At 18.7% G+C, this 13,813-nt stretch overlaps 1 protein-coding gene across 1 annotated transcript in view; it reads right to left on the reverse strand.

Annotated features, from left to right (window-relative positions):
* Positions 1 to 143: 143 nt before the first annotated feature.
* Positions 144 to 13,813, reverse strand: part of PF3D7_0726400 (conserved Plasmodium membrane protein, unknown function) — a gene marked incomplete at both ends in the record, with an annotated part of 15,662 nt that continues 1,992 nt past the window's right edge. The window contains 3 exons of the mRNA XM_002808745.1: positions 144 to 177; positions 463 to 13,130; positions 13,326 to 13,813. The exon at positions 13,326 to 13,813 is cut by the window's right edge and continues 1,180 nt beyond it. Coding sequence (XP_002808791.1) covers positions 144 to 177; positions 463 to 13,130; positions 13,326 to 13,813 — 13,190 coding nt within the window. The remainder of the gene's footprint in view (positions 178 to 462; positions 13,131 to 13,325) is intronic.

The following is a 13,813-nucleotide window of genomic DNA, read 5'->3' on the forward strand; positions in this document are numbered from 1 at the left end:
ATTTTTAATAAATTTAAAAAATTATGATAATTCAAGAGTTTATAAAAAATAAAAACATTTGTTATAGAAGCATTCACACACACACATACATACACATACACATATATATATATATATTATTTAGTAATTATTTGATCTTTATTTTATTGTGCATTGGGAAAGTTGGTGCTCTTCAACCTAGAAAAAAGAAAATGAAAAGACAAATTAAGACGTATTGAATATGACGGTGAAAGTGAAAAAATATATAAAGGTAAAATGTAAAAATTATATATATATGTACATACATATATATATATATATATATATATATATCTATCTATATATATATCTATCTATATATATATCTATCTATATATATATCTATCTATATATATATCTATCTATATATATATCTATCTATATATATATCTATCTATATATATATCTATATATATATATTATAATGTCTTTTTTTTTTATTACCTGTATTTTTTTAAAAGTCCCTGCGTATGCTTTACCCACATATATACAATTAAGTTTTGTTCATTTTTATTGAGAACGTTTTGGTTAGGATTACAAATAGATTGAAAGGTAAAAAATTGATAATAATATAACATCATATATAAATCATAGGACGCTAATTTATTTTTTAGATATTTGTTCATGTCTTCAACATAATTTTGAATTTCATTAATATTATGTTCATTATTATTTTTCAATAATTTATAAATAACGGATTGATAATAAAATTCGTAGACATCAAAAGTATTTTTATAAAGGTCTAATAAGCTTAAGAAAAACAATGGTAGTTGATTATATTCATCTTGAGGAATATAATCTGTTGTTTGTCTTTTTTTTTCATAAGATTCACTATTATTATTATTATTAATATAACTATTATCTTGAGTTATATTATTGTGAGTAAAATATTTATGATGATTAACATATTTGTTATTATTTATTTCAGTTTGATTTATATTTATGGAGTGATTATAATTATTTACATTTTCTTCCGTTTTTTTGTTGTTTATAATAATATCATATTCTTTTGTCCTTTGATTTTTGGAATAATTATTTTTATGAGTGTTTTTATATTTTAGGAAATGAAGATATTGAATATATACACTTGAAATATAATTATGATTATATTTATTATGATAATAATTTTTTAAAAAAAAATTATTTTGATCATATTTATTTTTATATTGAAATTTATTTAATTTTTTTAAAAGTTGATCTTGTTTATTATTAGTAAAAAAAAGTTTACAAGAAATATCTTTGATTAAATATTCTTCAATATTTGTTTTAATCTTTCCAGTATTTCTGTACCAATTCCAAACCATACTTTTATTTCCTAAGAGTTCATCTGCTTTTTGTAAATTATTATGAATAAATAGTTTTAATATAATTTTATACTTTATCATATTTTGGAAAAAATTAAAATGATTAGCAAAAAATAATATTAACAAATATTCTTCTAAATTCTTTTCATTAATTAAATTATATATATTCCAATATTTTAAAATAAACTTGACATATTTTAATAAATTTATCATTTGTGATTTTTTATGTATATGTCTAAAATGTTTTTTACAATAACTGTCGTTATGATAATTATTATTATTACACTCATTATTATTATTATTATAATTATTGTTACTTTTGTTATTATTATGATAATTCAATTTGTTTATAAAATTTGATAAAAATCCTTCTCCATATTTATTTAAAATAATATCTTTTGATTTTGAAATGTGCATTTGATAATCTTCATCATCATATTCATTATAATACATATCTTTATCATTATTATACATATCTTTATCATTATTATACATATCTTTATCATTATTTATTTTTTTTTCCCCTTCCTTATTATTTATATCTTCTTGTAATATAAGATTATCATTATTTGTATTTTTATGTTTTTCATGTTCTTCATTATAATAAGAACTATTATTATATGATATATATTTTTCATTATTTATATTATCTATTTTATCATTCATATCTTTATTAAAAATTTCTACCTCCTTTACCATTCCTATAGATGTATTATTTGGATGTTTTATAAGGTCTTCATTTTGTATCCTTTTTACATTTTCTATATAATCTGCTTGTACATCTTTTTTTTTTTTTTTATCATTATACATTTCATCCATATCATATATATTATACTTCCATTCATTAGGGCTAAAAATATTCATAAATGATATTTGCTTATCTTTATATTTTTCTTCATTTTTATTATTATTTTTTTTCATATTATTATTACATTCGTTTAATATATCTCCAAATTCTAAATCGCTGCATTCTGTTGAAGGTATACTATCTGAAAAAGAATCCAAATTTGAACTAAAAGCATCATTATATAGAAAGCTCATATTTCTAGTTTCATCCTTATTATAATAATATGATGATGAGGAGGAGGAGGTTAAAAGGGACGAGGTGTTATTATTATTATTATTATTATTATTATTATTGTTATTATTATTATTATATATAACATACCAATCATTATCTTTAATAACTTGTTCAATTGTTTTATGATATTCTGTATCCTTAAATTTATGAATGTCATAATTTATTATAATTAACAATGTTTTAATAAATGAATTAATATCTGCTGATGTAAAAATAGTAATATCATTTGTTTCCTTTTTTATATCTTTAACATTCTTGTCTTTGTGTTTTTTATGTACACTACTATTATGTAATAAGATATTTTCTTTATTAGATTTTATCACGGAATAATTACAAGTAAAGTAATATAAAATATCACATTTTTTTATTTTAAATAAATACAATTCATCATCTATAAGAAGTCTATTGCCTATAATAATTTTGCATACTATAAGTATGGAGTTATTACAATGGCTTAATATTTTAAGATACATATTGCTAAGAGCTTTTTTTAATTTTGTATATTCTTCCTTATTAATAAAGGATAAGACACAACACTTATGATAATAATGGAGACTATTACTACTACTATTACTATTATTATTATTATTATTATTATTATTATCATAACTATTAATGTCATTATAACTATCATTATTATATTGTGTTATAATTTTTTGTGTTCTTTTAAGAAGCAATATGTACGAAATATTTGAAGGCTTTATATTATCCCAACTACATAATAACAATTCAATACAATATTCTAATAATAATAATAAATTTATATATATAAATTCATATCCCTTTATATATGTTACTTGTATAAAATCTAAAAGAGAAGATATAAAGTGTGATATGTCATCATCATATTTTAATTTTATATCTTTCTTCTTATTTTTTTCTTTCTTTATAATAATATATGTTTTGTTTTTTATAAAATATAGTTTATTTATTGATGGCAAGAATATGTTGTTCAAATTAATAAATAATAAAGTTATCAATATTTTAATCAAATATAATTTATTATTAATTAAATTGTCTACATTATAAAGGTTGTTCTTTTTAGTATCCACAAAATCATTAGTATTGTAAATTTCTTTTTTCTCATTTTTCGATATACCGCTTTTATTTGTGCTAATTTGTTTATTTAAAAATACAAAGTGATACTCATCACAAGTGTTTTCGTATGATATGTTCTGATTTATACTAATTTCGTCTTTTTGTTTTTTTTCCGTATTTCCTTTTTTGTTTTGCATAATCATATTATTTTTTATATAATGTACAACATGTAGAGTTATAAAAAAGTGATATATGATATAATTCATTTGATTCATCTTTCTATTTTTTAATAACAATCTATTTAATATTTTAAGAGATAAAAAAAAATTATGTCCATTCAAGCGTTTTAAGTAAGTATACATATGTTTTGATTTTTCATATATACTTTGCACATTACAATTTTCTGATAATTTTAAAAATAGAATGCTTTTTAATTCTTTTGTAATTAATAACGTGATAATCTTTTTCATACTTATGTAATGTAGACAAAATTTAATTATTTTTGTGGATTGAGTAGGATTAAAATTTTCTTCATATGATTTTTTATTTATTTTATTATCAACATTAAAATCGTAGGTTAAATCATTGATATTGTTATTTATATCTTTATACTTATGATCATCTAAGTTTTTTTTCATAAACAATTGAGAAAAGGGGTTGTTCTTAACATCATTATAATTGTTTTCTTTTATAAGTGTTCTATTTGTGTTTTCATTTTGTACATAATTAATGGAGATATTTTTATCATAATCATTATTATTATTATTATTATTGTTATTATTATTATTATTATTATTATTGTTGTTGTTGTTGATGATGTTGTAGTGGTTATTATGTTCTTCATCTACTTGCAAACTTTTATCGATAAATATATCCTCATCCAACATAAAAGAATCATAGCTATCCATAATGTTAATTTTGTCCTCATATGTTTTATTATTGTTATCTATATCGTGGGAACTGTATTTATGCTGCACCACATCATGATCCCCATCAGAATTATAATTTATTTTTTTTTTATCATCATTTTCTTTGGGTTCTTTCTTGTTTTTGTCACATAAAATAGGACATAATGAGTACACACTACTATTTTCATTTTGATTTTCATTTTGATTGAATGATGTAAGGAAGTGTAAAATATTAGATGGTGATAAAAACGTTTCACATTTATTATTATTAAAATAAAAGAATAATAGTAAAATAATTTTTACTATTATATATTGAATCACTCGTTTTTGCTGAAATGATATTTTATTTTTTGTCTTTTTATTTTGAATGAATAATAAGAAAAAAATTAAAATATCTACTCTGTATATATTATCTATAATTAATTTTTGATATTTTGTTGAATGATATATATTAAATTTATCCATAAATCTATAAAAATTTAAAAATATATCAATTTCTTTTTTTTCTTTTTTTTTTATCTGTAATAAATCTACACACAATTTATTAAAATATATATCGATTTGAAACCTTATATCATTATATGATTTATCAAGAAGATTTTTACAAATATGATCAAGTTCATTTTCAACATGTTGTTGTAACTTCAAAAATAAATGATAGACATAAAAATTTATAAATAATTCACATAAGAAATAGTTTGAATAAAAGTATATATATACATTATTCTTTATATCTGTAATAGTTTCATATAATAACATAATATCGTTTTTGTTTTTTAATTTAACAAGTAAAACATATTTTAAATAATCATCTTCTGTCGGATCAAATATATTTTTAACATTTTCATAATCTTTATCATATATATAAAAAAAAGGATGGAAACGAATATTTAGTTTATTTAAAATAAATGTAAGATCATATATATATGGCATTATATTGAATTCGTTTAATATATTCTTACAATATGAATATATATTTTCCCTATCCATATGATATATAATAATTTTATTCTTATTTTTTCTTTTCTTTGTCTTTTCTATTGGCCATAGTTCACTCTCTTTTATTTCTTTATATATATTTAAGAATTCGTTACATTTCTCGTGGAATGTAATATATGTAGAATCTATTTCATTTATATAAAAATTAAACTCATTGAAAATTTTCTTATCATATAAAATCATTAAAGGGTTATTAAATAAGGAATCTCTACATGTACTGTTATTATTTAATGCGATATGATAAGAATAATTGTGGTTGTTTATATTTTTATCTACAGAAATATCCTGTGCATGCTCATAATTTTGTGTGTTATTAAGTTCATCATGTATTATATGTGTTTGTATATCATTCCTATGAATATTTTTATTACTATGTTTATTTGTTATATTGTCTTGTAGTAACTTGTGTTGATTATTTTTGGAATGTACATAATCATTTAAATATACAGATATACATCTCAATTCTATTAATTTAGCTATAAGTTGAGTAGGTGACATTTTTTTTATGGTTTTGTATATAGATGAAAAGAATGTGCCAAGATTAAAATTATAATACGTCAATTTAATAAAATATATAGAAGAACATAAATAGTACAAACATATTTCATACATATAAAATAATATTTTATATACACAATTTATATCATAATATAAACTATGTATATTTTTTAATATATAAAGGAATAAATTATTTTTTTCATTGCTAAAAAAATGTTGTAACATTTCTTTTTCTGTTTGGATTTCAAATAAATATTGTTCTTGTTTGTTTTCTATATTAAAATTTGTATGAGACACGTTTTGTTTATATTTCAAATCGTTATTTGAGATATGATTTCCTTCTTTAGTAATATGACTTGTTTGGGGCACGATATTTATTTTATAAATAATAAAAGTATCTTTTCTTATTAATTGGAAGTTCATTTGGGATAAATATATTTTTGATATGTCTACAATTTTTATCAGAATCTCTAAAATTTCTTGACACTTTTTTTTTTCTAACTTTTCTACAACACTTTTTTTATAATTATCTTCAAAAAAAAGTTTCTTCATATCAATTTTATTAATATGGTTTTTATATAAATTCCATAAGAGATATCTTATTATGACTACGATGCATATGATATTTTTGAAAGGTGAATTATGTATATTATTCACACTCTTATTATTATCATTGTAATGGTTTGTTTGTATGTATTTATGTTCATATATATTTTCATTCGCATGATACCCATTATTATCTTTTTTGTATTCCATCATAATAGTTTTCTTGTTATTCATAAAATTATATATGGTCCATAAGATAATATTAAAGATATTAATTTTTTTTTTAACGCTTATGGAATTAATAAGTATTATTTTTTTTATATATAGACAAATGGTATAATAGTCTTGAATATTTAATAAATGAACAAGAGAAAAATAATTATCGTTTGAAAATAAAGACATGTATAAATATTCTTTCATTTGATTATTTGTGACATATTTTTTATTTTTCATTTTTTTATTATATATAATATTTTGTTCATTATATTTATCCTTTACATTATTATCATCATAACTTTCTTTAATTTTTTTTTTTTTTTTTTTTTCTTCATGTATATCAAAATAGTACATATGAAAATAATCATTTGTCATGTTTGGTTCTAATTCAATTGTAATGAAAAATCGTTCAATTTTTTTAATTACTTTTAAAATATATTCTATATCCCATTTACATATATTATATTTATTTATTTTTTTTTGAACCCTTTTTATGAAATCTATAAGAGAATTATTATCATTATCGTAGATCGTTTTATTGTTAAAATGAAAAATATTTAAATGGTTTCTAATTTTTTTAAAAAATGATTTATTATTTTTTTCTAATATCTCACATTTTGTCTTTTCATCAGCACTGGAGGATACAACATCGTCATACATATTGTAATAATAGTCATAATAATAATTATTATTATTATTTATATATATATTTTTTTCTTTTATATTAGTAGTTGTAGTTTTCATCATATCTATATCACTACTACTACTTCCTAGGGATGATGTTGTATTATTTGTTTGTTCATGATGACTGTTGATAACATGTTCTATATCTTCATCACAAAATGAATTATTTCCCATATTTGTACATTTCTCGTTATTTAGTTCATTAGACGAATGGTTTGATATAATATCTGTTTCATAACATGTTTCTGCAACATCGCTTTCGTTAATTTTTATTTCAAATGGATAATATGGATAATCGTCATCATCATAATAATAAAAATTTTGATATGAACTTATATTATTTGAATAAGAATATTTTTCATAATCTTCTTGTTCACTAGAAGATTTATTTCCATTCTTTGTTTCTAATAACATTTTTGTGTTGTTATATTCTTGTTCTTTATTCTGTTGAGAAAATGATTGATCATAATTAACATCATAATTATTATTACCAACATTAGTGTGAGAATTTTTATTTTTTATATTTCCTTTCTCTATGTTTGTATTTAAGACATTATCCATATATACACTTTTATTATTTACTACATTAATATTATTAAACATATTTTTTATTTGATTTGTGTTTGGAATATTACTACCTTTTGTATTTTGAGAATTATTTATAGATATATTTTTGTTGTTGCTTTCATTATTTACAAAATGTTTTTTCTCATAATTTTGTTTCATACTTATTTTGTTTCCTAAGAATTGATATAAGTTTTCTAATGGAATAGACGTACAATTTTGATTGTGTCCATATTTAATGTTTTGAATTTTTTTTTTTTTTTTTAAAAACAATTTATACAAGATATCTATAGAAAGGTTGTAATTTAACGAGAAATAAGAATATATAAAAATAACAAAATTATAAATATAATTTATACTTTTTGTTGAATGGTTCATATAAAATAAAATTGTTTGTTGCAGGAAGTCTTTATAACTATTTTTAAATTTTTCTTCTTTTGAGTATAAAATTATTAAAAGTATTAAATAAAAAGATAAGTGACTTGTTAATGTTTCATTTTTCTTCTTTTCCTTTTCTTTTGTAATTTTATTTTTTTCTTTATTTTTATTTTTTTTCTTGTTTTTTATATATATTTGTATAATATATATAAGATAAATAATACAATATATTAATTGATCCCTATTTATTATATGTAACAATTTTAATAGTTGTAAAATTTTTTTATAATTTGTTATTTTATTTAAATCATTCTCTATAATATTTTTAAAAATATAGAATTTGTTTCTTTCATTTTTTATTTTTATATATGTATCATAGTATATTTGTTTAAAAAAAAAATGCGTCGACATTTGTGCACATAATAATTTATTCTTTATATTATTCTGATTTGATTTATTGTTATCATTACTAATCATATTATTATTTTTATTTGTATTTTTATGATTTGTCTTTTCATATCCTTTTGTGATTAATTTCGAAAAGGATTTATATATAAGGTCTTCGTTTGATGAATAGGATGGTAATTCGATATTCCTACCTTTAGATATATCATCACTGGATTTATTATACTGTTGTATGGGTGATATTACATATAATAAACATTTTTTATTTTTCATCATATTTTGTATATAATATAAAATTCTTAGATTTGTTAATAAAATGTGTTCATTCTGTTCAGGTATATCAATAAAAAGGGTTAATAATGCTTCAGATGTTGTTGTGTATATATTTTTTATAAAGTTATAAAATTGAATAAAATCATTATCATATATTGTAATATTATTAATTTTATTTGTTATTAAATAATTTATCATATCCTTATAATAAGATGGTTTGTTATTTGTTACACTTTGTATGTGTTCTATATATTCCTTATAATAATATTTCATAAAGGAATAAAGATAATTATAATCATTGGAAAAAAATAAAATAATATAAAAAAAAATAAAAAAAAATAATGATATATCATGATGTACTGAATAAAATAAATTATAATATAATTGTATACAATTTTTTGTAAAATTATTATCTTTATAATGATGAGTATATAAAATAATTATTTTATATATTTTAAACATATATAATATACTTTTTTTCTTATTATAATTTGAACTCAAAATCATATCTATATTAATATTTAATAATTCTTCATCATTTGGATTGATAATATCTTTTTTAAAATATTTAATAAGTTCTAAGGAATTTAAATGTTTTTCAAAAACATCTAAATAGTTTTCAATGTTTTCACATGATAATGATATGTTCTTATGATTATCATCATACTGTTCTTTCCTTTCTACATCACAATTTTCAAATACATTTTTATTCATATCATATGATTCTCGTGTTTTTTTTTTGTTGAAATCATCATTTTCTATATTACTTGTTATTACCACATTATTATTATTATTATTGTAATAATTTATAATATAATCAATATATTTATCAAAGATTATTATTTTATTATAATTAATTATATTCATATCTTGGTATTCTTTAAAAAGATCTCCTAGTTTGAACGTATGTTGTAAAATATATTCGTTTAAATATTTATTTATATTATCATCTATCATATCATAACTTTGTTTATTACTCATATATATTACTCGTCTTGGAAAAAGGCTATAGAAATCATTAAATATAGATATGAAATGTAACAAATTGATTTGCATATATTTATAAAAGATTATTAAAAAGAAAAAAACATATTCATAATGTTCATTAAATATAATTTTATGATCATAAGCATAATATATATATTTTAAAAAGATTAATATTTTATCTACTTCTGTTGTTTTTTTTTTTTTATAATTATTTAATGTACTATCAAAATTTTTTTTATTTTTAATATTATCTTTATTTTTATTCATATATCTATATATTTTGTTTGTCTTTTTTTTTTTTAAAGAATCTTTTTTCATACATTGTAAACTCGTTAATGTTTTTAAAACAAATATTATAAATAACTGTTTCGATGTATATAATATGTTAATATATAATGAATCTAAAAAATTATTAGATTTTTTATAATTTAAATAAATTATATCTTTATCAAATGTTACATAACAACTTGTATATTTTATATGTTCATCTATATATTTATATTCTTCTAACAAATCTATTAATTTATCATAAAAATATTTAATATTATTTTTTTGATCATCTTCGTATGATAAATATTTTATATCGAAATCTAATATAACACACATTTTGTTATATATATTCATTTGTATAAATTCTTCAAATTTTATATTCCTATTATTTTCTTTACATACAAGATACATTTTTATTAAAATGAATAAGCTATATATAAGGATGATATTTTTATTTTTAATATTATCTTTTTTTAATTCTATCCTTAAATAATTTTTAATAAAAGATATATCGTTAATATTGATGGGTTCATTTATTCCTAGTTTACTTTTATATTGGTTATTCATATTATTACAATAATAATAATAATAATTATTATTATTATTATCATATTCATTATTAATATCATATTCATTATTATTATCATATTCATTATTATTATCATATTCATTATTATTATTATATTCATTATTATTATTATTTTTCATATTAACCATATAGTTCTTGTGCTCATTATGTGTTTCAAATGAATTTATATTTTTTCTTATATCTCTTTCATTGTCGTTATCTTTATGGTTATCCTTTTGATTATTCTTATTATATGAATTGAGAACAAAATAATGTTCGTTGTATTGGTACTTATTCATAATATGATCGTACACAAATATTTCATATATGTTATCTCCATTTAAATGTTTTAGACATATATAAACAAATTCTAATAATCTACTTTTAATTAAGTGTGTTTTTTTTATTATGTTTATACACCTGTTTAGAAAGAATTCAACAAACACGTTTTCATCACATTCAATATCATATAATTCGTACGTGTTTTTGTTCTTATTTTCATACGAAAGGAAAGATATAAGATTTTCATTTACTTTTGGGTTTAACATTTCAATATTATTATTACTACTAATACTAATATTACTACTACTACTATCCTTATATATTTTTTCCTTATCATTATTATTATTACATGTATTTGTATTGTTTTCCATTTTTTTTTCTACTTGAGTAGATGAAATGTACTGCTCCGTGTATATTTTTTCATCACAACCAATTATATGTTCCTCTATAAAATTATTGCTAGATATCAACCTGTCTTTATGATCGTTATAATTATTAACTTGATTCTGCAGCGTATAATCTTTTTCATTATTAATATTTCTATTTATTAATGGTAAAAGAAAAAAATAATTTTCTATTCTTTCATTCAATGGAATATAATAAAAGATAGTTTTCCAATTTTGTTTTATAAAATAATTAAAATATTTATAAAATATTTTTATGAGTACATAGTTTTTATTAATTAGGAAATATTTTATTATATCTATAGGCGTGTAGGCATATTTAAATTTTGTCCAGCTTATAATAAATATATTTGTATCATCAACATTTTGAACACGTTTATTTTTATTATTATAATAATAATTATTATGATAATCGTCATTATTTTCATCATTAATATGATTATCATCATTATTATGTTCATCATCATTATTATGTTCATCATCATTATTATGTTCATCATCATCATTATGTTCATCATCATCATTATGTTCATCATCATCATTATGTTCATCATCATCATTATGTTCATCATTACCATTATGTTCATCACATGAATTTATTGTATGGTTTACATTTTTTTTAAAAATATTAAAAATATCAGATATTTTATTTATACTATTCTTCCCTTTTGATGTATCTATAGATTTACATTTTAAAGGTTGCTTATTATGGTATAGCGCAAAATTATTAATTCTTTCTTTATGTAACAATTTCATAATATAATTATATAATTTAAATTTATATATTTGTTTTATTATTTCATTTTTATAGATTAATAATTTTATTTTTACTTGTTCATTTTGTTTGATTGAATTTAAATAATACTTAAATTTTTCTATGTTATATGAGAAGAAAAAAAAATTTGAGTCTTCGTCTCTTCTGATTTCTTCATTTTGTATTACATCGCTTGTTAAACTAAAAGATGAACGACTTAAATTAATGTTCATTTCATGTATTGATATGTCCCAAAGTTTATTTATATTTATATTGTTATTATTGTCTTCTTCAGAGTTGTTATAATTTGCTTCGTTATTATTTATTTTGGTATTATAAAATGTATTATCATTATTATTATATGTATTATTTCCTGATAATATATCATCATATTGTACATGTTCATAATTATTGCACTCTTTTCTTTCTGTGAATATATTTGTTTTATATAACTTATTATTATCTGTTTTTTTTTTTTTGGTTTTATTTTTAATAAGTGTACTTAAGAAATTTTGTTCTACATCATTTTCATCAAAATTATTATTTACAAAATGTTTTTCATAACTTTTTTCTTCTTCTAACAAATAATCAATTAATTGTAAAGATGAGAATAGGACATTTTTTAGTTTATGTAATTGTATATTTATATCAATATTTTTACATAATTCTTTATCAAAACTAATTTTTTTTATACAATAATAATTATTTATATATTCAGATGATGCATTATCTCTTTCGTTAAGTAGATAGACGAAATTATGATAATTCTTATTTTCTTCATCCACATTTAAATTGGTTTCAAAAAAATTACATTTGTTTATTGAATCTTTATTTTCTAACGGGTTTGTCAAACGTTTTATTCTTTCGTCATCTTCATCATCTTTGAAAAGAAAAGGGTCGAAGGTGATTGCTCGATGGAGAAATTGAAATATGTCTTCAATTTTGAACAAGCACTAAAAAAAAAAAAAAAAATAATATATATAAAAAAAAATATATATATAAAAAAATATATATATATAAAAATATATATAAATATATATACATCTATCTATCTATATCTATATCTATATCTATATCTTTATATATCTCTCTATATATATATATATCTATTTATACACATTTATGTTATGGTGTGAAAACATTTTTACCTCATAGTCTGCTAAGGATGAACCACAATATCGACCCATATAATCATAAATGGAATATGCAAATAACTGATGAACATACTTACATTTATATGTTTCAGCTAATATTAATGAGTCATAATAATTATAAAAAAATTGATATACTAATATTTCTATATTATTTAGAAAATATATTTCATATAATACAATATCAAATTCGTCTTGATTCATTTTTAGAATTAAATAATATTTATCTATAACACATAATAATATGTTGTTGTATAAATGTGTGTTTTCAGATATTTTCTTTTTATTACTTTTTGTTATATCCATTTTCAAAAAATCTAAATTCAACATGCTTTTTTCACCATCATCATCATCATTATCATTATCATTCAATTGATTATCAAAAATGCGTTTTTTGTTTTTATTAATATTATATACATCTAAATATTTTTGTAGGTATAATAAATTTGAATATATATCATTGTTATATTTATTTTGCATATCAT

The sequence above is a fragment of the Plasmodium falciparum genome (genome assembly GCF_000002765.6).
Source record: "Plasmodium falciparum 3D7 genome assembly, chromosome: 7".
NCBI classification, from domain to species: domain Eukaryota; phylum Apicomplexa; class Aconoidasida; order Haemosporida; family Plasmodiidae; genus Plasmodium; species Plasmodium falciparum.